The sequence below is a fragment of the Taudactylus pleione genome, unplaced genomic scaffold (genome assembly GCF_031769625.1).
Source record: "Taudactylus pleione unplaced genomic scaffold, aTauple2 ptg000454l, whole genome shotgun sequence".
Classification (NCBI taxonomy): domain Eukaryota; kingdom Metazoa; phylum Chordata; class Amphibia; order Anura; family Myobatrachidae; genus Taudactylus; species Taudactylus pleione.
This window is the reverse complement of record NW_028284856.1, coordinates 10,044,303-10,072,000: the sequence shown is the minus strand read 5'-3', so window position 1 is coordinate 10,072,000 and position 27,698 is coordinate 10,044,303. Positions and strand designations below refer to the sequence as shown.

At 41.2% G+C, this 27,698-nt stretch overlaps 1 protein-coding gene across 1 annotated transcript in view; it reads right to left on the bottom strand.

The window, feature by feature from the left end:
* The window catches only part of LOC148505427 (fibrillin-2-like), a 191,059-nt gene that overhangs the window by 58,005 nt on the left and 105,356 nt on the right, over positions 1 to 27,698 (bottom strand). Inside the window, exons 6-9 of the mRNA XM_088448376.1 lie at positions 27,173 to 27,268; positions 12,252 to 12,449; positions 5,268 to 5,393; positions 3,490 to 3,615 (exon numbers count right to left, since the gene is read on the bottom strand). Coding sequence (XP_088304502.1) covers positions 3,490 to 3,615; positions 5,268 to 5,393; positions 12,252 to 12,449; positions 27,173 to 27,268 — 546 coding nt within the window. The remainder of the gene's footprint in view (positions 1 to 3,489; positions 3,616 to 5,267; positions 5,394 to 12,251; positions 12,450 to 27,172; positions 27,269 to 27,698) is intronic.

The window sequence follows — 27,698 nt, the reverse complement described above, 5'->3', positions numbered from 1 at the left end:
CTCACAGTCTGTTCTCTCAGGTAAAGTGCCTGAAGCTATTCAATTACAGGCCTGCAATGAACCCGCAAGGAGCTCTGAGGCAAAAGTTATGTTTATTTCTGCTTGTACCTGCCCTTACCGCTGCCTGTCAGTGTTGCATCATTCATCTCATTCATATCATGTTCTGCAAAACACATCTTCTGCTCAGTAACAGTTTCAATAAAACAAATAATTTTAATTTGTACTGTATTCCGAGTGGGGATGTAGTTATGAGACCGGCACCTGAATCCCGACAAGGGACTTAAGATAGGCGTCAAAATACTGATGCCTATCTTAATCCCGACGCCGGAATGCCGGACGCCGACCAAACGAGGTAAGTCCGGGGTGCCCTTAGCGTTAACTGTGGGGGGGTGGTTAGGTTTATGGAGCACAGCGAGGTTAGGGTTTTTTTGGGGGGAGGTTAGGGTTAGGCACCCCTAGAGGAGGGTTAGGGTTAGGCACCCCCGGAGGGGAGGTTAGGGTTAGGCACCCCTCCGGGAGGGTTTGGTTTAGGGTGTGGTGCGCCTTTCCCCTTCGGGCTGCCGGCGTTGGGATATGAACTAACGCCGGGATATGAACCATAATCATTCCTTCTGAGTGTAGTATATAAGCATTCAGTGCCGCCATCAATGATTATACAGAGAGGGATCCAATTACCATTACACATCTTTGACCATCTCTTATGCTTTTGTTTGTGATTTAGAAAGTGACATGGTGAATATGAATGACCCTGCAGCCTATAGAACTTATATTTTCAGTCCTCTCAACCATTACATCACTATGGATTGTTTTATGATGCCAGAGGCTGTCCTACAATGTATTGTGCCAGTGTATATTGAGCCTGATACAGATGCTTTGCCTATGTATTTGCAGTTGTACTGCGCATGCGTCAAGGTACATTACTGTACTGTAGTCACTCCCAGCGAGTATTTATTCACAGTGACTGACAGTCAGGGAGCATTTGGGGTAGGAAAAAGGGGAATGTTAGCTAAAAACGCAGGCGTGTCGTGACCGTTTCAAGGGGCTGTGTCACATTCTGCATCTGCAACCCTGTATGCAAGAAATATGGCTCCAGCGTCTCAGTTCCTACGTCCATTCTACGCGACCATAGAGTCACTCAGGACTGCTAACATCGAATGATCTGCGACCGATGCTGTGCACTTGTACGCAGATGCTTGGATTTGCAAAGACGCCAGTGGTCCTTTCAATACATATCCCAGCGACTGCGTCATTTGCATATTTTCGCACATCAGCTGCTTATGGGATGGAAGCTGCGGTGGCAATAGTGTACAGCTCTGAATCACGCCCACTGTGCATCATATCAGACGGCACAAATATTTACATGGATTCAATGCGTACAACTTAGCACTCAAAGTATTAGTTATGCTACTGGGCCTGAATACTCTCTTGTGACTAGTGCTGCTTCTATTGTGCTACACTCTTCATTGCTAATATTCCTTGGATTAAGAGAAGAAGGGGTACTCCACCATCCTGCAACTTCAGCTGGTAGTTCTACCAACCATTGTATAACATTAAGGGGTCTATTTACTAAGCAGTGTTAGGAGACAGAGTGAAAAGTGATAAGGTGCCAGCCAATCAGCTCCCAACTGTCATTTTTCAAACGCTGTGAGATGACAGTTGGGAACTGATTGGCTGGCACCTTATCACTTTTCACTCTGTCTCCTAACACTGCTTAATAAATAGACCCCTAAATGTGTTATTTCAAATTTCTGCAATTTGTCCTCACTCATTTTGTATAATGTCATGTTATTAATCTGTTGTTATCATATACTTATCCATACCACCACAACATGGTCCCTATCCTGTGTTGATATCTATATTTTTTATTTCCTATAATTCCCCACTGTATGTTATAAGTCTACTAGTTGCACATCCTTCCAACTGTAACCTATGTAGTGTGCCCCAGATAGCTGCATCAGCTGGTACTTTCATGGGCAGGATGAATGACATTGCGTATCATGTTAGACACTTTTAATTCACTTATATTTCTTACTTCCCTGTATTGCTTACCTCACACATTTGGGCATATTTATCAATTATTGGGTTCTATGGACGCTGTAGGCACATTACTTTTGGCACTCCAAGTCTCGCCCCATACAGAGGCAGACCAGCCACAGCTAAAGTAGAATATATTGCAGAGCGGTAGCAAGGACTTTGTGACATGTTCAATTGCCCAGGGTGCCGGTATATAGGGGGTGCAGTCTGGTGGTCGTCTGTCAATTTTCTCTCACTGACGTTCTGTGGTTGGTAGCTGGTCTCTCCGCTGGGACCAACCAGTATGCTAGTCTGCATGTTACATCAGATATCCATATATCCTACTCCCCTCTTTTATTTGTCTCTTGCCATGGCACTAAAATGTCTAATAACATCTCTCTACAGTACCAATATCTTACTATCATACACAGATCACCTACAGCTCAGGAAACTTATTATTTTGTCTTTGTGATAATTTATCACTGAAGATTTACCTGGAGGGATTTGCAAACGCATGAAACAGAAGTTTTTGTGTATTGCAATTTAAATGTCTCTCTCGGGCTATTTGTAAGCATTGAAAAGTTTGGTGCAGTATTACAGTGCCAGATTACATGAATACAATAAACAACAAAGTAATATTTGCCATAAAGCTGTTGACTTTGTTCTGAGAAAACAGATGTAATAAAATAGATATACAGTACTATTTAAAAAACATGATCAGTCACGACGAGTCATCGGTTGCCTTTATATTTCAAACATCGGAACTGTGCAATATGCTGCAAATGACTGACAGACCTCAATGTTGACATAATATATAAATATAACATGTGCTCCCTCCCTAATTTTGGCTTTTACAAGAGCACACAAATACAGTATGCACTGACATCCTATGGGAGTTATTTAACATGTTATAGAACTAGTTCCAACTAAGAAAAAATTTAACAAAATATATATGTGTTATTTTGTAACGTTTCATACCAACATTTAATTTAACTGAAACATAAGTGAAATAATTACTAGTAGCAGTGTTAAGTGACCGGAGTAAAATATATTTAGGGGTATATTTACTAAAGTGCAGGTTTATAGAAGTGGAGATGTTGCCCATAACAACCAATCAGATTCTAGCTATTATCTTCTAGAAAGTGCTAGATAAATGATAAGTAGAGTCTGATTGGTTGCTATGAGCAACATCTCCACTGCTATAATCTCACACTTTAGTAAATATACTTCATAGAATCTGGAATAAAAAAGAAGAAACTGTTTATTGAGTGGATTACCTTCATCATAGGACACCAATATTGTGTTTGAACCTGCAAAACTAATTTTGAGTACTTTGCACCACAACAGTTTAGCCTCAAGCAAAGACACAGTAACATATTAGCTAACAAATGTCAAAATTAGCTACCAGGGAACACCCAACTTGTCTGGAAAATAAAAGTTAATGCAGAGCATGTCTTCTCCTTCAACAAAGCTTACCAATGCAGCGAGATCCATCAAGGCTTGTAGTGAATCCTCTAGGACATATGCAAACGTAGCTTCCAGCTGTATTAGTGCACTCTCCTCCATCACACACATTAGGAATTGTGCTGCATTCATCAATATCTGAAGAGAGAGAATTGATCACTTGTAGTGAATGTGTATTTACAACACATAAACATAATAACACCTGAATCTGCTTGTAATAGCCAAAATCATGAAGTGGAAACCTGGAACAAAGCATCTAATATCTCTCTCTCTCCAAGCCAGAGGGAATTACTACAGAACATGTTTCCTGTAATAAGACCTCTGTCAATTTTTTTCTCAATTTGCACTAAGATACCGATGCAACTGCAAGCCAAGGTGTATTAAAGGCAGTGGCACGTTTAGTAAGTTCCGATTGGCAGCAAAAGGGTTAGTAGTGAGATCAGACATTCAGACAAACCTTTGTGTGAGAGGCAGACGTGTTTTATGAACGTCTAGCATGGATACCACCTTCTGTTTCCTAGATCAACCCGGCTCTGAATAGCAGCCAAAGTCATTAAGTTGTTCATAGTCTCTTCCCATCAAATGGGAAAAGCAGTTTTCAGTAGCCAGAACCAATGGTTATATAGATCAAAAACTGGGAAACAGAACTAATTGCCAACTATCTGAGGTACAGTAGCATATCTATGTATGCTCTAGTAATGAGGGCTTCTAGATAAAGCAGTACACATGCTATAGGTAAAAATTGCTTAGTGCAAAGATAATAGCTATAGAGAAGGCCTGTATATAATATACAGCAAGTAATAATGATTTAAAGTTAATTGACTATAACTAGCTGATTTATAGTTGTATATGTTAGTTCTATGATGATAACACAATACATACAGACTGGTGTTCAGATATAGTTATGATAAAGAAAAGGTTTCACTTGCTGCACATAAATCAGATTTGGTAAAATGCATAGACATAGTTATTCTTGAAAAATGATTCCTATATTTCTATTACATGAAACGTATAGCCAATGCATAGAGCTGGGAAGACAGCTGTCAGTTCTTTCTGTAATGTGTTGTGTGTTTGGTTAGGAGTCTGAATACAAAAGGTTAAATTATGCCAGTGAAATGTGCATTGGGAACTATGCTGTATGGGAATGTTACATGGAATCACTGGTGCTGCTAAAACCTGAACACACACCGAGCGATGCCTTCATGAAGCATAATTTCAGCCAAGTATAACACACACATGAAAGAAGAACAGGTATGGTACTGAACTTTGTGGTCATGCTGAACAACTGCAACACAAATGCCTTTCACACCCTGCTTGGTTAATCTCCTCACATAACAGAATGGTACCCGGCCATCCATATTGTTGGACTCCACCAATTTAATCTGGTTATTATTTGTGCATATGTGATGGTTTTCATATTGAGGATATGGTGTCAAATATAGGGTACGTTCTCCTAAGAAAGATTTATAATCCCTTCATACAAACATTCTGCCTGGAATAACATCTAAGGCAATATATGGCTATATGGCTTCCATAGAGTGTGTGCTTATGACTTCATCACTGAATGTGGGTGTTCTAAGTTATCTGTCTAACATGTATTTATTTGTATTTGTGTTTATAGCCTTGGAGAATTGGCATACTTGCCTCACTCACACAAAGGGAAACTATTATGACCAGCATTGAAAATTTCCCTTCTTCAAATTGTGAGAGTGCAAAACTGACGTGGAAAGTGTGAAAATAGAAGTAGACAACAAGTGGTCTGTTCATGGAGAACCATCAGAAATTGTTACCTTCACACTTCTGGGAGGTCTCGCTCTGTTTGTGGCCAGCTGGGCATTTACACTCATAGGATCCAACTGTGTTGATGCAATTGCCACCATGGCAGAGGCCTGGTATAGCTTGACATTCATCAACATCTGCAACAGAATAGACACATGTCCATAGTTAGTCAACATTTGCTTAATGCCAGTGTTTATATGATGTCGTTTAATAAAATAAATATTATAACAGTGATGGAGATAAGATGATAAAAGGAAAATTGAAATACCACCCCGAGATCACCATTTAGTGCTAATTAGTATGAACTGGAAGGATCACCAAACATCCAGAAATGGTAAAAGAAATAATTTGTATTTTTGATATAACAGAAGAAAAATATTTGTACATATATTCAGTATCACTTTTTAAAGTCATAATTACAACCCTGTTAAATATAGGCTGAGGCTTACAATATCTTTGGCGCATCTGCAGCAGACTTCTTGTAAACTTGCAGTAGAAGAACAGCAAGTTATTCAACTAGGGACATACAAGCTTGATGCAGTCGTCCAAGGCAGCCAACATGTAACTTGTGTTGGAGTGAATATAGTGAAAGAAAATAAATAGAGTAACTAAAGTTGTTCTTCCAAAGATGCTATTGTTAAATTTGGTTCTACACAGGATCTGAGGACCAGTGCATTTGGAACTGCTGAATGTAACCAGATGTGGAGAACACCAGCAGGATTAATCTGTGGATTACAACCTCAGCCAAATCTCGACTGCTCGGTGTACAAAGGTTTCTCTGTTTGTAACATTCCGTTAGAAAATGAAGGCAGTGTACACTCATTAGTTAGAAAATTATCACAGGTTTGTGAAGCTCAAGGCTCTCTGTCATATGTGGGATCATCATTATTCCTCCATCACCTCTTACAAGCTAACACTTTCTATTAGAGATGTGCGGTTCGGGTTTTCCTGAAAGACGTTAGACATTAAGGGTTCCAAGTTGAATCAAGTCCCAGCTCCGAACACTTTTGGGGTTCTGAATCAAACCAAGTCCTGGCTCAGGTCTACTGTAAGTTCGGAAATCAGATTTCTCAGGGGTAAATTTAGTAAATTGAGAGTTTTTAGAAGTGGAGATGTTGCCCATAGCAACCAATCAGATTCTACTTAACATTTATCTAGCACCTTGTAGAAGATAATAGCTAAAATCTGATTGGTTGCTATGAGCAACATCTCCACTTCTAAAAACTATCACTTTAGTAAATTTACTCCTCAGTCTTGGATTACATGTAACACACGGGGGTCTGCACACATCTCTACTTTCTATCATTGTGGTGGACATACTGATTTTTAAAAAGAACAAGTATCAGTTTGCAATATTGTTATTGCAGAGAATATTAGGGGTTTTGCAGTAAAAGCCATTTCTTTAATACTTATTTAAATTTACATTTATCTGTTAGGATGGCATCACTCAGTTTAAAAAAAAACTCTAACCATACATTGTGCCATTTTTTACAGTTATTTAATGCTAAATGCTAAAACTGACCTACAAACTGTCAAATGATGAACTTTCATAGGTAAGTAGTGTAGGCTTGCACCTGGAGCATTCAGTTAGATGAGGTCAGTGCACTTAGATATTGCTTAAGTTCTTCTCCTGAACCAAACATGGGGGAGCTATAAACAACAATGATAATGATGACGGTACAATCACATAAATGCATACAGCTAGGACGGTGCGTATAGTCGCATAGCGTTCTAAAACTCTGTAAAATATAGTTTTATGTGCACTGTGGGCCTCATTCAGACCCGCTCGCAAGCGCAGAGCGCTCGCAAGCGGGTCGATGTTGAGGCCCTGCTCAGGCGCAGCGGCCGCACTGCGCGTGCACAAGCCCCGGAGCGAGAGAGAAATTCTCTTGCTCCGGGGCTCACTACAAAAGGGGCGGATGACGATGGTGATCGACAGCTCGCACCTTTTTGTAGGCGGGGTGGGGGTGGCTGGCCAAACGGAGGCGTTCCCGAAGGAATGCCTGCCATTTGGGGGCGGCCCCACTGACATCACTCGTGATGTCAGTGGTGAGCTTCCGGCTCCATTAGAGCCGAAAGCTCACTGGGGCTTGCGCAGGCGAGACCCTACCACAAGGGTCTCGTCGCAAGCCCCGATGGTCGCGATGGTCTTGGCCATCGTGACCATTAACCTGGCCGCTTGCTAAAGCTGTGGGTGGTCACCCACAGCTTAGCGAGCGGCTAGGAGGCCGGCGCTTTACAGAGAAGCGGCCGCCCTCAATCAGAGCGAGCGCTCGCATTTTGCGAGCGGCTCTGAATGAGGTCCTGTGTTCATAGCCACTACTTTCGTGGTCTTCTCTAGTGGATAAATAATTACTAATGCTGTTTCAGTTTGTCTATCATGAAATCATATGCATATAACCCATCTAAGGTAACAAACATTAGAGTTGAAACTGTATCTTAAAAACAGATTAATGAGCTAGTTTTACTATTCTAGTGCAGTCAATTCATCGAGCGGACTGAACACTCGCCCCTGCTTGCTTTGTCATATTGAAAACTGTTCTGCCTTGCCTAACTTAATAGCTGCTATGTTTAAGTGTGTTACTGAACCACATAACTTTGTAATTCTCTGTCTGTCCGAATCAAACTACAAGGAATTTAGAAAAAAATAAATCCCAGTCCCACAAATGCCAGAAGACATAATTGTTAACAACTGGCTGTTTCCATTCTGATTGAAAGTGTGTCTGACCCTCTCTGACTGGTATGCCCATTCGTGAATTGCAAATATGTAAACTTGTAAAAACAAATTGGCAGCAAAAGGCAGTTTAGCATAAACATAAAGGGGGCCTATGAAACAGAGAGGTCTGCGACAATGTTTCTGCATCAAAAATCAGGACACATTTGGAATACATCAAAAATCACAATGGCATTATAAGCGATGCAAGGCTCTGAGTATGCAGTGTTAGCTTGTTACACTGCAGCTACACATAGTGCATTATAGGCAATATATACAGTAAGTAATACACAAGTGATATTAATATGTGTCATCAATGTCATTGCTTAGTTATAATCAGTGAGCTTTGATGTTTTTAATTCAGTGTTCATTAAGGAAAATGTCATTATTAAAAGGAATAATAAACCATCGACTTTATTATGGATAGTAAAAGCAATCACTGACTTTTGTGACCTGTATATAAACACTATGCTTGCTGTCTTATGCTTTTATAAGGTCACAGAACTTGGTGACTTCTAATATCCATATCATTTACAGTTTGGAGTACATTATCCTGTATACAATTCCAAACGGCTTCATTTACATTGCAGACAATTCCTGCAATGTGAAAGTAATAATAACTGTGCATTGTTATGTAACTGGTGATATAATGGGCCTGATTTAGAGATGGACGCAGTGGCGATATTTACATAGTTGAGAGATGTTTTGCTATTGCACATGCGCAAGAAGTCTCCAAAACCCTTACTGCACACGCGTGACCAATGTGAGTGGTCGTTCGCCATTGCATATGGAATCACTAACACTTGAGAAGGGGTTTGCGATCCCAGGATGTATCAGGGTGGTGACCTAAAGTGACTGCAGAAAGGGCGTGTTATGGGAGTGTCACAGGCGTGTCAGGTAATGCTGCTGCATTCCCAAATGCAAATCCACAGCTTCAGAGGACATGTTTAGTTGGATTAGACAAGAGTAGCTGGAGTAGACACTAGGCTACCACAAATGTCGATGGTGTGATCGATGTTGCGTCTATGTTGGTGTGTGCACAGACCATAAAGACTGAAATTGGACATCTCACCAGTCATTGCACTGTCCCACACATAGGGAAAGCTGAGATTAGCATTTGCATATTCTCACAACCACTATTGTGATAGCGGCTGCGAACGCGGCTGCATTTACAGTACAACCATCTCTAGATCAAAGGCCCTGATTCAGAGCCGGACGCTCTGACCAGAGCGCTCGCTCTGAATCAGGGCCCACCTCCATTAATATGGAGCGTCCTCCTGGACGCTCGTATAGCTGTGGGTCACCACCCACAGCATATACGAGCGTGCAAAATGATGGTCGCGATGGTCTTGACCATCGCGACCATCGGAACTGCGAGTAAAAGCCTGCGGTTGGGTTTTTCAACTGCAAGGCCAGGAGTGATTTTGGCTCTATCAGAGCCAAAATCACTCCCACTGACATCACTAGTGATGTCAGTGGGGCCGGCTTCAGATGGTAGGCGTTCCCTTGGGAACGCCTCCGTCTGGCAGGCACGCCCACCAAAGGGGGCGTGCTGTCAGTCACCATCGACAGCACGCCCCCTTTGATGAGTCACTCCGAGCGAAGGAAAGTCCTTCGCTCGTCGGGTCTCGTGCATGCGCACGACGGAGCTCCCTCCGTTGTGCGCATGCGCAGTGGGGTACATCGACCCACTTGCGAGCGTACTGCCGCTCGCGAGTGGGTCTGAATGACCCCCAATGTCCATTATCACTTTTATGAAGAAGAGCTCCCACAGGCAAATCAGTAGTATAATATATGGTTAACTAGACAAGCATGTAAAGGACACATTGCCATCCAAGCATGCAGCACAAAGCCATGTTACTTTTGTTATGAAGATATCATAAATTGCTTATGGTCTGATTCAGAGATGGGCGCATTGATGATGTTTACACAGTTGAGAAATTATTAGTGGTGTGAGCTTGTGTCTGAGTCCCAGTGTGCATGCGTCTAGTTTCATTACCGATGTTGCTCGCAGTGAGGATTTATTCACAAAGTGATTGACAGGCAGGGACGTGACCGTTTTCTGGGCATGTCTCTGCCTGTGACTGCAATCCTGCATGCAGTCAAAATTGCTCAGGTGCCTCAGGTTCCTGTGGCCATTCTGCGAGACTATAGGGTTACATAGAAGACTGATTATCGAGTGATCTGCGCCCGATGCCGAGTCTTTGCACGCAGCCACTTGGATTTGTGAAGCCGCCGGTGGTCATCTCAATACAAATCCTGGCAGCCGATTAGCATATTTTCGCTTAGCTGCTGCGTATATATTTGCAGCTGCGGTGGCATTAGCGTGTAACTCTGAATCAGGCCCTGAATCTACAGTCCGTGGGCTTTGAGGAGAGAACCTCACTGTGCTATATTGAAGTCTACTATTTGAAACAGGTGGTAAATTAACCCCCATATTTTGTTTAAAGAATTGAATACCATTGTAAGACTGAATTAGTATTTATACATAATTTTGTTCCTTTCTCCAGACTTTCAATGTGGGATTTATTTAGATTATCAGCCAGACAATTATGTTGGGTTCACATTAAATATGAACATATTTTACATACTGTTTCTGTCGTGCAGTCTTATCTACTAGATATTTACAACTGTACACAGTAGAGATAAAATGACTCAACTTTAATATCATGTTTGTTACTGAGAGCCACATTTATTAAAATGTTAAATAAACTTGTTCAATAAGCAAGTAACATGTTCCAGTGACTACAACCACTGTAGCTGCTATGGATCTCATTGGTGGGAGCACCCGGCCCGGTGGTGCTGGATCACACTCCCAACTTCCCTGATCTGCACTTTGAAGAACAGTGGAGGGGGCTATTCTGAATGGTGGTTTTCTCTCCCTCAATGGCCACCAGATGCTGTCATGCTAGAGCATACACCCCAGTCTTCATAGAAGGCTAAGGAGATGTGGTAAACAATAAATATAGAGGTACCACAAGAGAAATCATTGATTTCCCTGCAGAAGCCCTCTTGTTAAATAGGAGGAAACGGTGGCAAATATGCCGGAGAAAATGGGTCCTGTCTTATTCTGGGTACACACCTATACAATCCTGGGCCCGATCACTGGATATCGGGTGACCGGGCCGACAATTGTATACAGTAGGTGTGTATGTTGTACCGTTGCAGGAGCGTTAGCCGACTAATGGCTTATAATGCTCCTGCAGCGGTTGGGATTGGGAGGTCGCATCTTATGTGCTGTTTAATACTTGTTGGTCCGACCACCCAATCCCATAGATGCCTGTACACACTGTGCTTTGTCTGCGCAGTATGTACGGTGCTCTGTGGCAGCTGACTGAGGGGTCACGCTGGGGACACACTGCGTGGTTGATCGGGAGAGTGTAAACCGATCAGCTGCTGATCGAAAAAGTGCGTACCCAGCTTTAGTTCAAGCCTGGACTCTGATTATCAGTCACTGTTCCATGTTGTAATTCAGAAAATGACCGTTCATTTTCTGATGTTTCTAGTTCTCATGTATGAATTTCGCTTCAATTGTTACCTTTCTGGCTATACAAAAACATATTATGGAGTCTCTTAGCTGACTATTAGTTAATTGTTAAGACTGAAAGTTTCTAGGTGCAGCCCCACAGAGTCATAAATCTATTCCAAGCATGTGATTATTGACCAGTTCCTGCCGCCCAGTAGGTGGGAGAAGGAGAACTCTAAACAAAACTCAATTTACCTTGATTAGTAGGGCAATTAATGACATATTTTTTTCCAAGACATCCTAAAAGTCTGGAGTTTCACATGAATCTGCTTAAATTAACAGAAGAATCTGTAACTCCCATGCTCTGTTCAGCCTAATAACACAGTTAACCCATCCATTACTTGTTTGCCATCCATTCTAAAATCAGGTTCCTAACTCTACAGATACCCATTTCAAATAAATGGACCTGTTTCCAAAAACGATTGTCTCTATGTAAGAATGTTACTGAATACATGCTTAAGAATATTGTGTGGAGATTGAGAACATTTGAAAATATAAAATGCAGATAAAATGTACCAATATTGATAGGTGCAGTTACAATACAGAGGGGTATATGTATCATGTACCAACCAATCAGCTTCTGTCATTTTTCAAACACAGCCTGCAAAATGACAGTTAGGAGCTGATTGGTTGGTACTTTTTCTCTCTCCAAGGCTTGATACATCTAGCTCTGAACGAAGAGTTCTACAATAAAGTGGTAATAGGCTGTAAGCATTTTTGGTAGGTGATCTCTAATGCATTTCTGTGGCTGTTTACCTTGGCAGGCTCCGGTTCGGATATTTGGAATAAATCCTCTACGACATGGGTGTGGTTGGGCAGGGCACATTTCACAGGGGTGACCCCAGGCACGGCCAATGGTGGCGCAACACAGGGTCTTTGTGCATACAATACCACTAAGCTGGCCCTGACACATTTGGTTGCTGATTTGTGTGAAGCATGGTCCGGTCCGGTAATCTGAGGAAAGGAAAGACAAAAACATATTATTATGGTAAGCCAAGGAAAAGAAAATCATAACCGTTCACCTCATTACATAGTAACTTATCCCCTTGCAGCTGTATAAACTGTAAGGCTTAATGATGCTGTTGGTGACAGCAGCAAAACATTAACTCAAGTTCAAACCCCCACATTATTCTTGCTAAACCCTGACCTTAGGTGTGGTATGAGAAGTGTGACACAATTCCCGTAAGTTATGAATGACTGCAAATGGGGCCTAACATAAAATCATCAGCAGGCAAATTAATTTTAATAAAGACTTAAAGGGTGTAATTACACTGAGCTCTTCATTAGACTGCCTATGGGACTTTTATATGGGTTTCTATCTTAGGTCCTGGGAAGACAAAAGACCTCTTGTTTAAGAGAAGGAATCCTTATCTGTAAAGACAGTTACTTGGCAATAGTAATTCTAACCATAAATCTAAATAACGCTCTAAGATAGATTTACTAAAAATTCTAAAACAGAGAGGTAAAGATGTTGGCCGTAGGGGATTCTTTCTATTGTTTATAAAGTACATTCTAGAAAATGATAGCTGGAATCTGATTGGTGGCTATGGGAAACACCAACACTTTTAATGTTGATGAAGCTTTAGTAAATAAACCCTTGAATCTATGAAAGCTTTAATATTGCCTCCCAAATACGCATACAGGGACGATATAATAACGGAGATGTGTCCTTTTTATTGTACTGTTTTGTAGCTAATATTTGATGCCCTCTCCTACTTCAAACTACTTCTTTCATTTAGCCAACAACCATGGCAGGTTGTAATTCAAACTCTTTAATCCTATAAATGCCCTACAGTACTGCAGTAGAATATTGCCATGTGGTCATCAAGCATGATGTGCTTGAATCGGAGTTGCTGAAATATGCTCTCCAAAACAAAAGATGGGCAATTGGGCCAAGAGCTTATATAAAACATTAAAGTATTATACAATTATAGCTAGTTTCCAGTTCCACAGGTAACTGTAGTCACAAAACTAATATAGATTTTTTCACTAGTAGAGTGGAAAGAAATGCACTGTAGCTATTCACTTTTTTGACTATGCATTTTTTGTTTTAGATTTTTTTAATATTTTTTATTTTGAGCAGGTTATGCAAATATAAGACACATACAATAAATTTATACTGTCTCACTATCATAAGGCACAGTCCTATTTAATAGCGACAAAATAAAGATAACACAAGAACAAAGGTGAATTTACCAATTGAAACTGATTGAGCTATAGTTTAGAGCATCAGAGGCTGACAGCATTACGGAAAGTAAAAGTTTGATTAAAAAAAAAAATAATTAAAGTTGTAAATGAATCCAACTACTAAATCATGGCAACAATTATGTGCAGGGCCCAGGGGTGCGTATACTACAGTATAATGCTAAAATAACTATTTGTTAGTGCAGACTATGACTACAATTACTGGGTTTTGTTGTGATTAAACTTCCAATCATGGTCATGGAAGTGATTTCATTTACATTTAGTTGAAATTTTGGAACAAAGGACAAAATCGCTCTAGGTTTGGAGGAAGAATGAAATAGTGTATGGAAATTACTATAGATGTAAATCTTAAACATAAAGCTAGGACCAAATAAGGTCTTAGGCTTTGAAGTAGCGTATGAAGCAAACAACTCTTATCTACTGTCAAATCATATGTTACTGCTCCTTTAATACCAACACTTTCTAGAAGACATGGACCAATTCCAACAAAAACATAAGTCATTTAATGAATAGGAAAAGAAATAAATGCAAGTAAATGGTATGTCTCGTATACGTATTTTATTTTGCTTAAATCAAGAGAAAGGAATTTTAAGTGGCTGTTAGACATTTCATTTGTCGTACGTCTAGTAATGCAGTTCCTCTTGTCTCATAAGAACTTCATAGAAAGAGTTAGTCTAAGCTGGAAAAGCCCTGGAGAAAACTGAGGGGAGTTTGTTGCGCTTTCCTGCTATCAGTTCACCAGGGTAACAATTCCCATGGCTATATTAATTGGGTAGTAAAATATCCCAGATGTAGGAGCAGTGTGATACCCTCATAGCCACCCCACCCCCTTTATGCAGTAAACGTGTCTTACCATGCATACACGGCATAGGGAAGCTATGTCATTGTGTCTAGGCTCCCAATGGCACTTACAATAGACCAGTACATCTGGGATTCTTCAAGACATGCAATGTAGCTCTTCCACTGAAAAGCAAGAGGGGCCAGATCTTTGGGGCTCTAGTGCTGCAGGTTGATATTACATTCTGTTTCAAATGTACTAAGTCTTGGAGAGAGATAAAGTGGAGAGAGATTAAGTACCAACCATTCAGCTCCTAACTCATTTTTCAAACACAGCCTGTAAAGTGACATGTAGGAGCTGATTGGTTGGTACTTTATCTCTCCACTTTATCTCTCTCCAAAACTTAGTACATCTCCCCCTAAGTCTACTGTCTGGAAAGACTCCCAGGCCCCTCTCCAACAATTATTAGCATATCACAGTGCCTTCTAAGCTACAGGTTGTTTATGCAGCTTGGTCCCTTCTTCTGCTAGTAACTACCCCTAGCTGCTATGTTGCAGATCCTAGCCACTCTATCATAAATGCCAAATAATACATTGTCATAATAGCCAACAGCATTGTACAGTTCTTTTCTATTTTTTATTAGCAAGTTACCATTTAATGGATCATACGCAAAATGGCATTGTAGCAAAGTTAACATGTTACCAAGTTAAGAAAACATATGTAAGTAGACTTGAAGTATACTAATCAGTGCTGCCCAAGAAGTGCTTAGATGCACATGTTCTGAAGAAATGCTAACATAACAAGGTATTGGCAACTATGTAATCTTTAGTCTGTGGATTTTAGGTGAGGTCACATAATGATGTAAGAAGCTCAGTCTTTAATAAAACACCTACGTTTTATTATTTTTTTGAGATTTTGATCTTCATCTTGATCTAATGAAGTTTGTGCAGTGAATACCCTTTAACTCACTCCTTCAAAATTCAAAGCCCTCTGTCTTACTTTTCAAGTATTCACATGCCATAGTAGATACTTGAAAGATGAAGACGCCGTAAACTTTGCTGGGTTCAAGCAGTGATAGCAACGCATAGTAAAGCCAATTTCACAAGGATTGTTGGGTTAAGTAATGCCGCAATCCTTGTTCTGTTATCAGCATCTCAGAATAATAAGTATAAACCTGTTTTTTCAATTGTAATAGTACACATAATTTAACAGTTTACTTTATTATAATTTTTTATTTATTTAATGGAACTGAAAGCCCAAGTCTGGGGTGTAAATTTCAGTGCACATGCCTGAACCAGCTGGCCAGGTCTCCTGCGAGGCTGGCTTTACCGCTCCAGGCTAGTATCAGTTGAATTATCTGATAAATAGGCCTTAAGGACCAAATTTATGAATAGGGTGCAAATGTTCAACTGTGTAAACCAGGATTGGGAAACCTTTTTCCTGCTGAGGGCCATTTTGATATATATAATATTATTTGCGGGCCTGGTGCAGGCCACGCCCCCTCCATGTGATGTCACACAGGGGTGGGGCCACAATGGCCGGTGATTACAGCAATGCCTGGAGTATCCTGAGGATGCTCTGGGGAGCTGTAAGGGTAGCGCTGTGACCATCTGAAGCATCCTAAGGACACTCCAGGTGGCACTGCTGCATAGATTCTGGCTGCAGTGTGCCATTCTAGGCACCCTGCTACCCCGATGAGGCTAGCAGACCAAATCATTCCGGGGGCATTATACGGCCCCCGGGCCTGAGGTTCCCCATCCCTGGAATAAACCATTTAAGAGGGGAAAATTTATTTTTTTTATAGAAAAGGCTGAATATTATTCCATTGGCACACCAAAACCGGTCAAATGTATCCTGCTCCCAACTGTGAATACACAGTGTCAGCCACCCCCGCTATGCAACATGATATTTACAAGGTGTACATTTGCACTTACTGATTTACTCTTAATTATACATACAGTAATTACTCTTCAAAATGAAATATAGGACAGAAAACACTTCTTGTTGTAAGATACAAATACTGTAATTTATTTCTGTTTCTATTTTTAGTGGGAGACTATTTCTATATGTATGAAAATAATGTCTCCATACTGTACGTCCAAAAACACTCTTGACAGCTTGAATGAACACTGTGAAGTCAGAGTAGACGTCTATTGATTCAAATGAGACACAGAGTTATGTATGACATAAGAGCAATTATCCAAGTCTTTGTTCTAGAGTGTAAAATAAATACACTGAGGGCTATTTACATTACACAAGGGCAGACCAATCAGCATTAATGACTCCCCAGAAATAGAGTAATATCTTCAAACATTTTCCATGTGAGAAAGAGAGAGAGAAGAAAAAAGGAAATAGAGAAAGTAAGAAAGAAAGAAGAAAGAAAGAAAGAAAGAAAGAAAGAAAGAAAGTATAAAATTGCTTAATAAATATTATGGAATATAGAATGTATGGTAACTTTGTAGCATATGCATAAAGTATACCAGAAGGTGATTAGGCATTTGCCATATAATTATATTTATTTTCTTATTCATTTCTAAGGATCCTACTTATTAAGCCCAGGAGACACATCAATTTTTTTCTTTGCAAATCATGTCGATAAGTGGTTTTCTTATCACCACTTATTCATATATAGGATTTCAGAACTATATAGTCCCATTTATCTGCATGAAGATTTTCTACCATCCCAGCCTAATTTGTTTAATAAACACAGACATCTTTATTAAGATCTTGGGTTGCATCTCTTTTTGTTTATTTAGTCATTGTTACGTCTAAATATAGTAGACACATAGGGGATCTATCTTCTGTTGTATTTCCCATATATTCCTTATTCTCTCAATGTAAAGTACACTATACTAGCAATATTATATCTAGACTTATACCTAAAGATTATCAGTGTGTAATTTAATTCCTCCAGTTCAATAGTTCTACCAGCATAGATAGTATCCAGCTCCACTCATTTTTATGTCAATCTAACTACTTATACTATCTCATACATCCATTCTGTTTGATTGTACGGGGCAGACTCAATGAAAAGCAAAGTACCATAAAAGTTAGATAGATAAACATTTGTGTTTAATGTCTGATCTAAAAGATTAAACTAAGAATGAGTTTATTACAATTCAGTATATTTTTGAATTCTTCAAATAGCTTCCTTCCATTATCCTGCTTCAGCAAAATAGAATCGTATATCTCACCAACACTGTAATATGACTAGCATATCCTTCCTTACATTAATTGGATAAGTGTTCCATTCCCACTGGCATAGGTAGGGGTACACATACTGCCCATCGTTGTTCCTCTTATTTGTAATAAGAAATAATATAAAATAAATTTTAGTTGGAGTTGGAATAAATTCTAGTAATGATATTAAGAAAGCCCGGTACTCACTCACTTTTTCCATATATAAGAAGCATTTAACTGCTTTGATGATTAATGCTCTTATAAGATGCTCCCGCCTCCTCTTCTAATGTCAGGTTTCAGACAGTGCACTGACATTTTACATTGTTACTCTGTTTCAGGGTCAGTTTCCTGATAGAGCTGGAACATGGATGAATAGAACATGCACTGTAGTATCCATGTTGTCTCCAGGCTATGGATTCTATTTATCAAGCAGTGAAAATCGTGGAGAAGTGGACCAGTGGAAAAGTTGCCCATAGCAACCAATCAGCTCCTACCTATTATTTTATAGACTGTACTTGATAAATGCTACTTCAAAGCTGATTGGTTGCTATGGACAACTTCTCCACTGGTCCACTTCTCCACGCTTTTCACTGCTTGATACATAAACCCCATATATGTCCTCTATAATGGTTGGCCAAGTCTCTATGGTGGCTGGCAGACCCTTTAAGCATGGGCCCTACCACTGCCTTTCTCCAGTAGGCCCTTCATGCCCCAGTCTGACACTGGCTCCCAGTCTTAAATTTGAAGCTACTCACCCTTAATACTTACCCTACTCTACAGCTTATGGGGGTTGGAAACAACCAAATCATGGGCCTAGTAGCCTCTGTAAGGGGAAACATGCTACATCTTGCCCTCCTAAAAGATACACTAGCTCTGTGCAGGCCAAACTGAGAACCCTGTTATAATGTTGGTTAAGGATTTGGGAAAAGGGACTGCACTGCCAATTTTATTTGTTTATGTATTTTATTACACTGTGCTGTGCATACTTTATATACATAATAATACTGACAGTCCTGGAAAATCAATACTGTCACTGAGATCTATGGAGGGGTGAGAGTTATTATTGCTAAACCAGACCCCATAGTAACAAGAGGAGCAGCAATGTTGTAGAAATATACTTTCTGGTCACTAATGCTTGGTAAATGTGGACAGTGATTGTAGAATTATTCAGTGGGAGTTTAGTGGCCACATTGGTAAACTAGACAAATTGCAAATTAATTTAATACCAGTAGATCTCTAAAAAAGGATTTCCCCATTTCTACTCTGAAACCAAACCTCGATTTCTATAGCTTAGAGACCCAGATTTCTTGGGGACTGCCATCAGGGACACATTTCTAGGATTAATATATACTAAATAAATCCATACATTATTACTTTCTAATGATGGTAAAAGACAGTTGAATCTTAAAGTGAGTTGAAGCCTGGGAGCACTGTGGTGTGTTTGGTGGCTGCATTTGCATTACTCAGTGGAGGAACCATTTAAGCGATACCATCCTGTGGCCTGTTCTCTATTTTGATTTGTTTTGCTTGGCTGGGCAGCGCTTGTATATACACAGCTGGTGAGCTTGTTTTGTCTTCTAGAACAAGTCCAGACTCAAAGACATTCTCCAGAGTTTAGTAAATTAAAAAAAAAAAAGAACTCTCTCTACTAGGGGCTGCATACATCACAGTCAGAAGTAAATCGAAAACGTGTGTGTTTGGCAAATCCGTAGGGCAGTGTTTATTAGTAAATGTGTATACATTCTAATATGCCTTTGTTTACATTAATATGTTGTATGTGCCATTTGGGCTATATCTACAGGCCGGAGCATTGCTCCCACTGTGTAGCAGTGACTGTTCCTGTATGTGTGCATGTGTGTGTCAGTGCTCACCCTTTCTGTGCCCCAGCATATGATGTCAGTGTAAGGGAATATCTGTCACCATACTGTATGGAGACACAGCAGTCTAAACTAATCCAGAAACAAATTGCTGCAAAGCCGGAATTCTTTTTCTTCCCCATTGAGATTTGTAAAATAATGTCTTGACTGAAAATATGAAAATAGTTCATAGGAGCAGCAATTATTTAAGAAAATGCCTCTAAAATAAGATGAATTGTGAGAACATTGTAAATCAATATAAAACTAATGTAAGACCAGGCAAATTTAAATAAAACACAGTTTGCTTATAACTAACTTATAACCTATTGTCCAATTATACACATATTTTAATTTCTGCAACGGAATGTGTTTTGGCTAATGCAACAAAAGGCAGTAGGCTTGTAGCACAAGCTTGGTGAGATGAGAAAGACATACTTCAGACCACTGACTAATCAATTTCCCGAGTGCCGGAATTACAGTCAGAAGGTCAGCTGGTGTTGTCCACATGACTTCCTATGGGGGCTTCATATAAACAGTCCTTTCTCAGCAGTGCTGATGACAAAAACACACCACTTCTCTGCGTAGGGGTTGTGGTTACGGAAGGACGGGACAGAAATGTTAACAGAAGTGTTTGTGAAAACACTACAAAAACATCTACGTACATATGTGCCGCAAGCTTCCTTGGTCTGGTTTCAGGCCTGTGTGTTTTTTTATGCATTACCACAGCTTGACATATAAGACATCCTTACATGACAGAATTGCTCTCCTCAAGGGCTCTATTCACAGGGCCGTTAAGAGCCGTCTCGGGCCCCATTACTGACGAGGCAGCCAAGCCCACTTAGAAAAAAATAACCCCCCTATTGTCAGCGCCACTGGAGAGGGGGGCACTGTGAGCTACTCAGCTCGGCACAAATCCAGAGGGGGGGGAGAGATCAGTGTGATTGCTCCCCCCAAAGGCAGAGGAGAGGAAATTGCTGCTTTCCAGTGGCAGCAGCAGTCTCCCTGGTGTCCAACTGCAGCCTAGCACACAGCAGTGTGTGGGGCTGCTGACAGGTAAGAGGAGGGGGGGCAGCGTTGGACCCAGGCCCCCACCGGGTTCCTCCAACAAACCCGGGCCTGGGTAATTAGTACCCGCTCCCCCCTCGGTGTCTATTCATCTGCAGTGCTTATTTAGTATCCAACTTGCTGAGAGTAGCTGTAGGGAATACAAAAACACAGGAGCAAGTCAGCGATCTTTATCACTGCCGATGAAACTTAGCACTCCTGAGCCTGGAGTGCTAAGTGTGCTTAGTGTGCATGTGCAAACTGGGGTTCTCGTATTTACACAAAGCTCCTGATGTCCCACTTATGCTGCGTACACCCGGTACGATAAGCTGTCAGATTTTAACGATAACGATCCTATCGTTATCGTTAAAATCTGACAGTTTCTGGCCCCTGCAAACGACCATACGATGGTCGATGCACGGCCACGTATGGTCGTTATCGACCAACTACCGTCGTCTGTGCAAGCAGGCAGACCTGGTCGATATCGACAAGGTTAGCCTGCTTACTATAGGGACCTGCGAACTTAGTCACCTGCGTGTCACCCACCGAAGGGTGACACCAAGGTGCAGGCTACCCCTCAGTGACAGGAGCTGGGTGTTGCACTGCAGCATTAAGTGCAGCACTCAGCTCCTGTCGCAGTGAGGGAACCGTCACTGCCCTGCCGGTAGTGCCTAGATTCCCTTTACGGAGCCCTGCCCCGCACCTCATGCACCCCCCACCACCCCATTTATAACCACGGGCCGGGGTTTGGGCCGCAAGGCCAGACCCCTTCCTTGAGGCCACAACCCTTTCCCCGAAGCCGTGCCCCCTTTTCAGCAGGCATCCCTCTCCGCACTGGGTGTCACCAGGGAGGGACGCCACTGAGGTAACATCAGTGTTGAAAGGTAATTAATTTGGAAAAAAAATTAACATCTGTATTAAGCAAAGCAATCGGCCTATAGCTTTGACATAAAAAGGGGTCTTTCCCTTGTTTGTGGATAGTGATAATCTGGGCTTGTAGCATTTCCATGGGGAGGGAACCCTGTTCAGTGGCGTATGTAAAAGACTATTAAGTGTGGGGGTAAGGTCTGCTGCAAATTTTTTATAAAAGGAGTTGGTAAATAAATCCGGACCAACAGCTTTCCCTGAGTGGAGAGACCTAATAACCCGTGAGATTTCCCCATCAGTCCATGGGGAATTAACGGATTCCAAATCTTCCTCTCTCAACCTAGGGATGCTTAGGTCTTTCAAAAGGAAGAAATAAGGGCAGCTGTAGGTTGGGGCACCGAGGGGTCAAATTTCAAATGATATAATTTCTCATAATAGCGGACAAACACCCCCGCAATAGCCGAGGGGTTTAATAAAGTCTGTCCATCTGGAGACTGTAAAGCCTTGACTCTGTTCCTAAGGTACCGAGGGTGAAGTTTGCTAGCTAGAAATTTACCAGAATTGTTATCCAAAGTATAAAATTTCTGTTGCAGTTTAGCATACACAGATTGCATGCGAGTCAGGAACAACTTATGAAGCTGGCTCTTAATAGAAACCAACTCCTGTCTAAGCAGACGGGAGGGCTGGGTTCTGTTCAAAGATTCCACTTGCTGGGGGCACTCCTTCAGAGCAGCCTGATGGCTGAGGAATTGCCTCCGTAGTCTAGACCCTGTTTGAATGACTACACCCCTTAACACCGCTTTAAGAGCACACCAAAACAGTGGAATTAACATATCAAGGGCGGGAGTTAGTTGCAATATAAGTAGTTAAGGCATCTGACAGAGCTGTAACCGCATCAGGGGAGGACAGCAGATATTCTGAGAATAGCCATGGCCGAGGTGGAATTGTAGAGTGAGAACAATCCCACTTCCAAGTCACCGCGGCATGGTCCGACCACACCACCGGAGTAATGCTAGATCGACAGGTATGTTGCAGCGTCTACTTATCAAGCAGGTTCAGGTCAATACGTGAGTCAGAATTATGCATGTGAGAAAAATACGTATAATCTTTAACTAGAGGGGATTGGATCCGCCAAACATCATACAGTTCAAACTCTGCAAGCAGATGGTGCAAGCTACCAGAAGAATTTTGGCCCGCTGCAGAGCTGCGAGCATCTGCAGGGTCCCTAGCAATTTTCGTAAAAAGGGCACTTGACGTGCATTAGGGGCATACACGGAGACTTACTATTTTTTTTTGTTTACATTTATCATTTACATCCTTATTACAGGCAGAAACATACTATAGATCACACTGATCTGTGTATGTTTCTGTAAAGCTCGCAGCCCAGTGGGTAGTCTATTTGAAACTTCTATTTAGGTCCGAGTTTGCTGAAATTACACCCGTGATTTTAATCACGAATCTTGGTAAATTCCCGAATTGTATTTTTTCCATGAAAAGTACTTGCGAGTTTGTCCGATGGTATATTGATTCGTGATTGCATTCTCACCCAAGATTCATGTTTCAAAAGAGAAATTTCTCAAGTAAATGGTTAAACTCATACGACATTGCAAACTCAACCAAACACAAATCTTAGTAAATTTATCTCAATTACAGTAGCTTTTTCTGCATGCAAAACCTCTTTTTTTATCACCAGATATCATAGTGAAGCAATTGATTTGATATGCATACACGTTTGAACTTTTTTTAATATGAATGTTTGTTTTTAATGTGCGCTCCTCTATCATATACGCTTCAGCCACAGGCTTTGTCTGTTTCATACAGGAGGACCTCTTTCCTGGGCTGGCCCTGTCTGGTTACTTTAGCAGGGAAACCCCACATTCTTTTGCCCCCCGTTTAATTAGACACTATCCTATTAGCAGGAAAATGAATCATATGAATAAACAAAATTTTGTAATGTGCAAGAGTGCATTAAGAGTGTATCCGAGGAAAGGGGGACGGCCATCCGAAACATTGTGCACTGCACTTATTTATTATGCCCTTTAGTTATGTTTAAATGAAATAGCTCTAACCTATAACTATATTTAATTCCAGCCACACAGCATGTACAATAGCCTTATTCAGAGATATTTGCTAATGAGATGCAGCCATGATGTCACTGCAGGCTATCCCTCAGCCACCAATACTGCACTCTAAATAATACAAAGTAAAAACAGTATGGCAGCTCCTACAAATGATAGTTCTGTGATTACAATATTAAAATCAATGCACTGACATATTTCCTGGGTAAATATTAGTCTTATTACAAATGCAATTTAATCACGGAATTCTCCTTTGAAATTAAAGGGAAACATTACATTCCTTTCATGCCAGCTCTCGTATAAAGAACATAAATCCTACTTATAAACTGTATATAGTTTCAGCTGTAAATTTATGGAAAAGTGATAATGGATGTACTAAGCATCTCATCCTCGTGATGCGGTACATCCCACCTCGCTTCAGGTAGATATCACGATTGATTACCGCGGTATGTACCTAGAAATGCGATTTGCATCGCAAAGGACAGCTCTCCCGATACAGCTGTCCTTTGCGATGCCCTCGGACAGAGGGACTTCCGGATTTAACACAGAAGTTTATCTGGAGTACTTCTGCCCAGAAGGCCGCGGGGGGAGATGGGAGGGATCCGATCGGATTCCTCTCAGGGGGAGTGTCCCAGTAAGAAGCCCATAGGCAGATGGCGCTACCCACCGGAACGAAGCACTGGAATGTGATGCACATATGGAAAATACGGTAAAACCCCCGTGTCTGGGGTTTTACCGCATTTTCCCCTTTAGTACAACCCAGCCAATCAGTTTATAAACTTCTTGTCACTTTTTTTCAGTTGAAGGTTTTCAGAATTGTTGTCCTCTGTAATCAAGAACTTTGGTCCTATTACATACTGTACCCTCACTAATATAGCTATTTCCTGATAAGCCTGGCTTACTAATGGTGTTTTGCTCAAATAAATGATGTATAGGACAACGAGGTCTGAGGTCATAGACTCACAAACAGGACACGTACTGCAGCTGTATTGTACGATTAAAATAGCAAATAATGAACAGGGTTGACAAAAGGACACCAAGTAATATAAAGTACACTATAATAAATGAGAAAATTCATAATAATAAAGTATCTTATCTGACACTATTTTGGCAGTCATCATGTTATATTAAAGAATAGGAAAAAAGAATTACAAGGATCTGTGTTTGCAATATCTCAATGAGTAATATGGAGATAAAATTATGACTTGGTTATAAAAGACAAAGCTAAATCATGTTTTCCAGTGCCAGATTATTTTTGAGCCTCATATAAAACTACATCTGGAGTTTTTTCTTTTAGTTCTTTTCTAAGTGAGACATGTCCGTGTTCCAACATCATGTATTTGTTCTGACCAAATTCTAGTGAAGAGTATTTTAGGCCAATAATGGAATGGGTATATATTTGTTAGTGGTTGAACATATATTGTAAATGTATTACTGTTAAACATTCTGTTTAAAACAGTAAAATATTTTTCATTTCAGTATAATTCAGAACAATTAACAAATCAGATTTAGTCAATGAACTATTTGTGACTAAAGATGAGTGGTTCGGTTTTACTCGGTTATGTTCAGATCTGTAAAGTGGCATCTTATTAGCTATTGGGACTGTTTCTCACTATGGGGTCTATTCATTATGTTAATTATCGGGGTCTGGGCGGACCCCGATAATTAACATTCCTAGTCGCGGCAATTTATTTTTGCTCCGACGCGAAGACATCTGATCTAAAAATCAGCTGTCTGTGAACTTTTTCACTGCTCCTTTCAAAGCAGTGAAATGTAGCAGTGCTGAGTCTGACTCGGGAGTGCTAGTGCACCTGCGTGAACTCTATTTCACAGCGTCCGGCGGAAGGAGCCAGACAGGGGAGGAGGGATCCAAAAGGATTCCTCTACGCAACCTGGGACTGCTTCCCATAGGGAAGGAGCGGGTGCAGGGGAGCCGAAAGGGGGGGGGGAGCGGGTACCAGATACACGGGCCCGGGCTTGCTGGAGGGGCCTGGTGGGGGCCAGGTCCGGCACCGCTCTCCCCCCCTATTACATCACAGCAGCCCAGCACACGCTGCTGTGTGCTGGGCTGCACTGGGACACTGCTCACGGCTGCTAAGAAGCAGCCACAGCAGTCTCCTATGCCTGTGGGGTGAGCATTCAAGCTGATCGCGCCCCCCACTGGTTATGCGCTGGGCTGAGGGGGCTCATTGCATCCCCCTTGCCAGTGCGCAGCGCCACGAAGGTGCACTGCAAAACTATTCTTTCTTTCTTTATTTTACCAAAGGGGGCATGGTCGCTCTTTCCGCTATTAGGCCACACCCTCCTTTTAGACGGGCCCGGCGCGGCTCTTGGTAGGCCTGAGCGGGTGTGCGGGGGCAAACGCCATCTGAAGATGATGAATGCTCCCACAGTCAAGTTTCAAAAATATTGTATACTCGGAGCCTGCTGAATTTAGGTCCCCATACTAGTGTGTGGGGACAGTGGGCCACATCGGGAAAGAAAGGTAAGCAGGAGATATCTTTGATAGCTCCTGTGTTATCTCTATGATGAATGGCCCCAAAACGTAATATCTCCAAAAACAGGTGAAAATAGAAATTAAGTGATAAAAAAATAGACCCCAATGGCAGGGGTACCCCACATTCATGTTATAGTGGGTATCACTGTTATAATGGAATTCAGCCTTGAGTGCCCAATATTGGAAGTTGGGACTGTTTGGATATATGGAGATTGCTGCTCCTTATTTCATACTTTCTAAAACTCAGGAGATTGTGAAATTTGACTAGATAATAAGTCATGAAAATGGTCTGAATCTACGGAGCTAATACTTTATCTCCTAAACACCTTTTTCACACCCAGTGGAAAACCCTGGTTATTGCTGGGTCAATCTGGAGCGACTCGGGTGCTGGCTCAGTGTGAAAGCGTCAACCCAGGTCGTGCATCACGCTAGCAGGGTTATTCCCGGGTCTGACCTGGGTAGCCGGTAATGAGAAAGGTATGACCCGGGTCATTTGTCTGAGGTCATGCCTAAAAGGCTGCTATTTGGCCGGCTCGGGAGTGCTTGGGGACGACGTCATCTCCAAGTGTCTTGCATGAATGGCGATGACCCGGGTCCAAGGTGCAATTTGTACAGGGTAAGTAATCTGAAGCCCCGTCTTCAACTTGTGTTCAGTATCCCGGGTCAGACACGGGTCTGAGTTGGGGCTTTAGTCTTAAACGGGTACTATTTACAACCTTTTTACAGAACTGTGAAGAGTTACATTTCTCCTACTCCAAAGAGGGGTGTGGTATAATAGATCGACAGTGTCTAGATCATCAGCCAATAGGTCGACACCAGATGCTCGATAGGCAAATGGTTGACATGGTCAAAAGGTCATCAGGGACAAAAGGTCGACATTCAGAAGATCGACAGTGTTAAAAGGTCGAAAGGTTCAAATTGTTGACACACAAATAATTTTAATTATTGGGTGGAAGAACCCTATAATTAATAAATAAGCCGATTTCCCTGTATTGGTGTGAGGTATGTGTATCACTTACTTAAAAAAAAGAAAAGAAACCATCACTATGGCTCATTGCTTTTATATATTATTGTCTGCTATACTTATAATTTACAGGAAGAGATACCTTATCCCATATATAATACAGAATTTATAAGATAAGATTTAATCCTGTATAAAGAAGATATCTTACCTCTTTCACATTGTGGTCCAGTAAAGCCGTAAACACAGGCACATCTGTTGGGTCCAATGCAGCGTCCTCCATTCTGACACCCATTTTCACAGACCGCTTTAGGAAAAAAGTGAAGAACCTGTTATTACAATAATTGTGCAGATTGATATCCATAAACATCAAATCATACACCAAATTATAATAATACTGTGCAAAAATAATATGGCAATTACCCTCATTTAGAATCATTCATTTATATTATATTTTCCAATTAAGACTTTTGCTAAATTATTTAAAACTAAGGCCCTCATTCAGAGCCGCTCACTATTTGCGGTCGTTCGTTTTCTAAAAAGGGGTGACTATTCAAATGAACTGTTCGCACTTTGCGGTCTGTTCACGCCTCTAAGTCTGAACGAGCGAGCAAAACATGCGAACGTAAATTTGAAAAATACGCCCCCTGGCTGCTCGCACCATACGTCATGTCCGCTATTTATTAGATTAATCGAGTACATCGACCAGCGTATGATCTGCTCGCTATTCTTGTGGT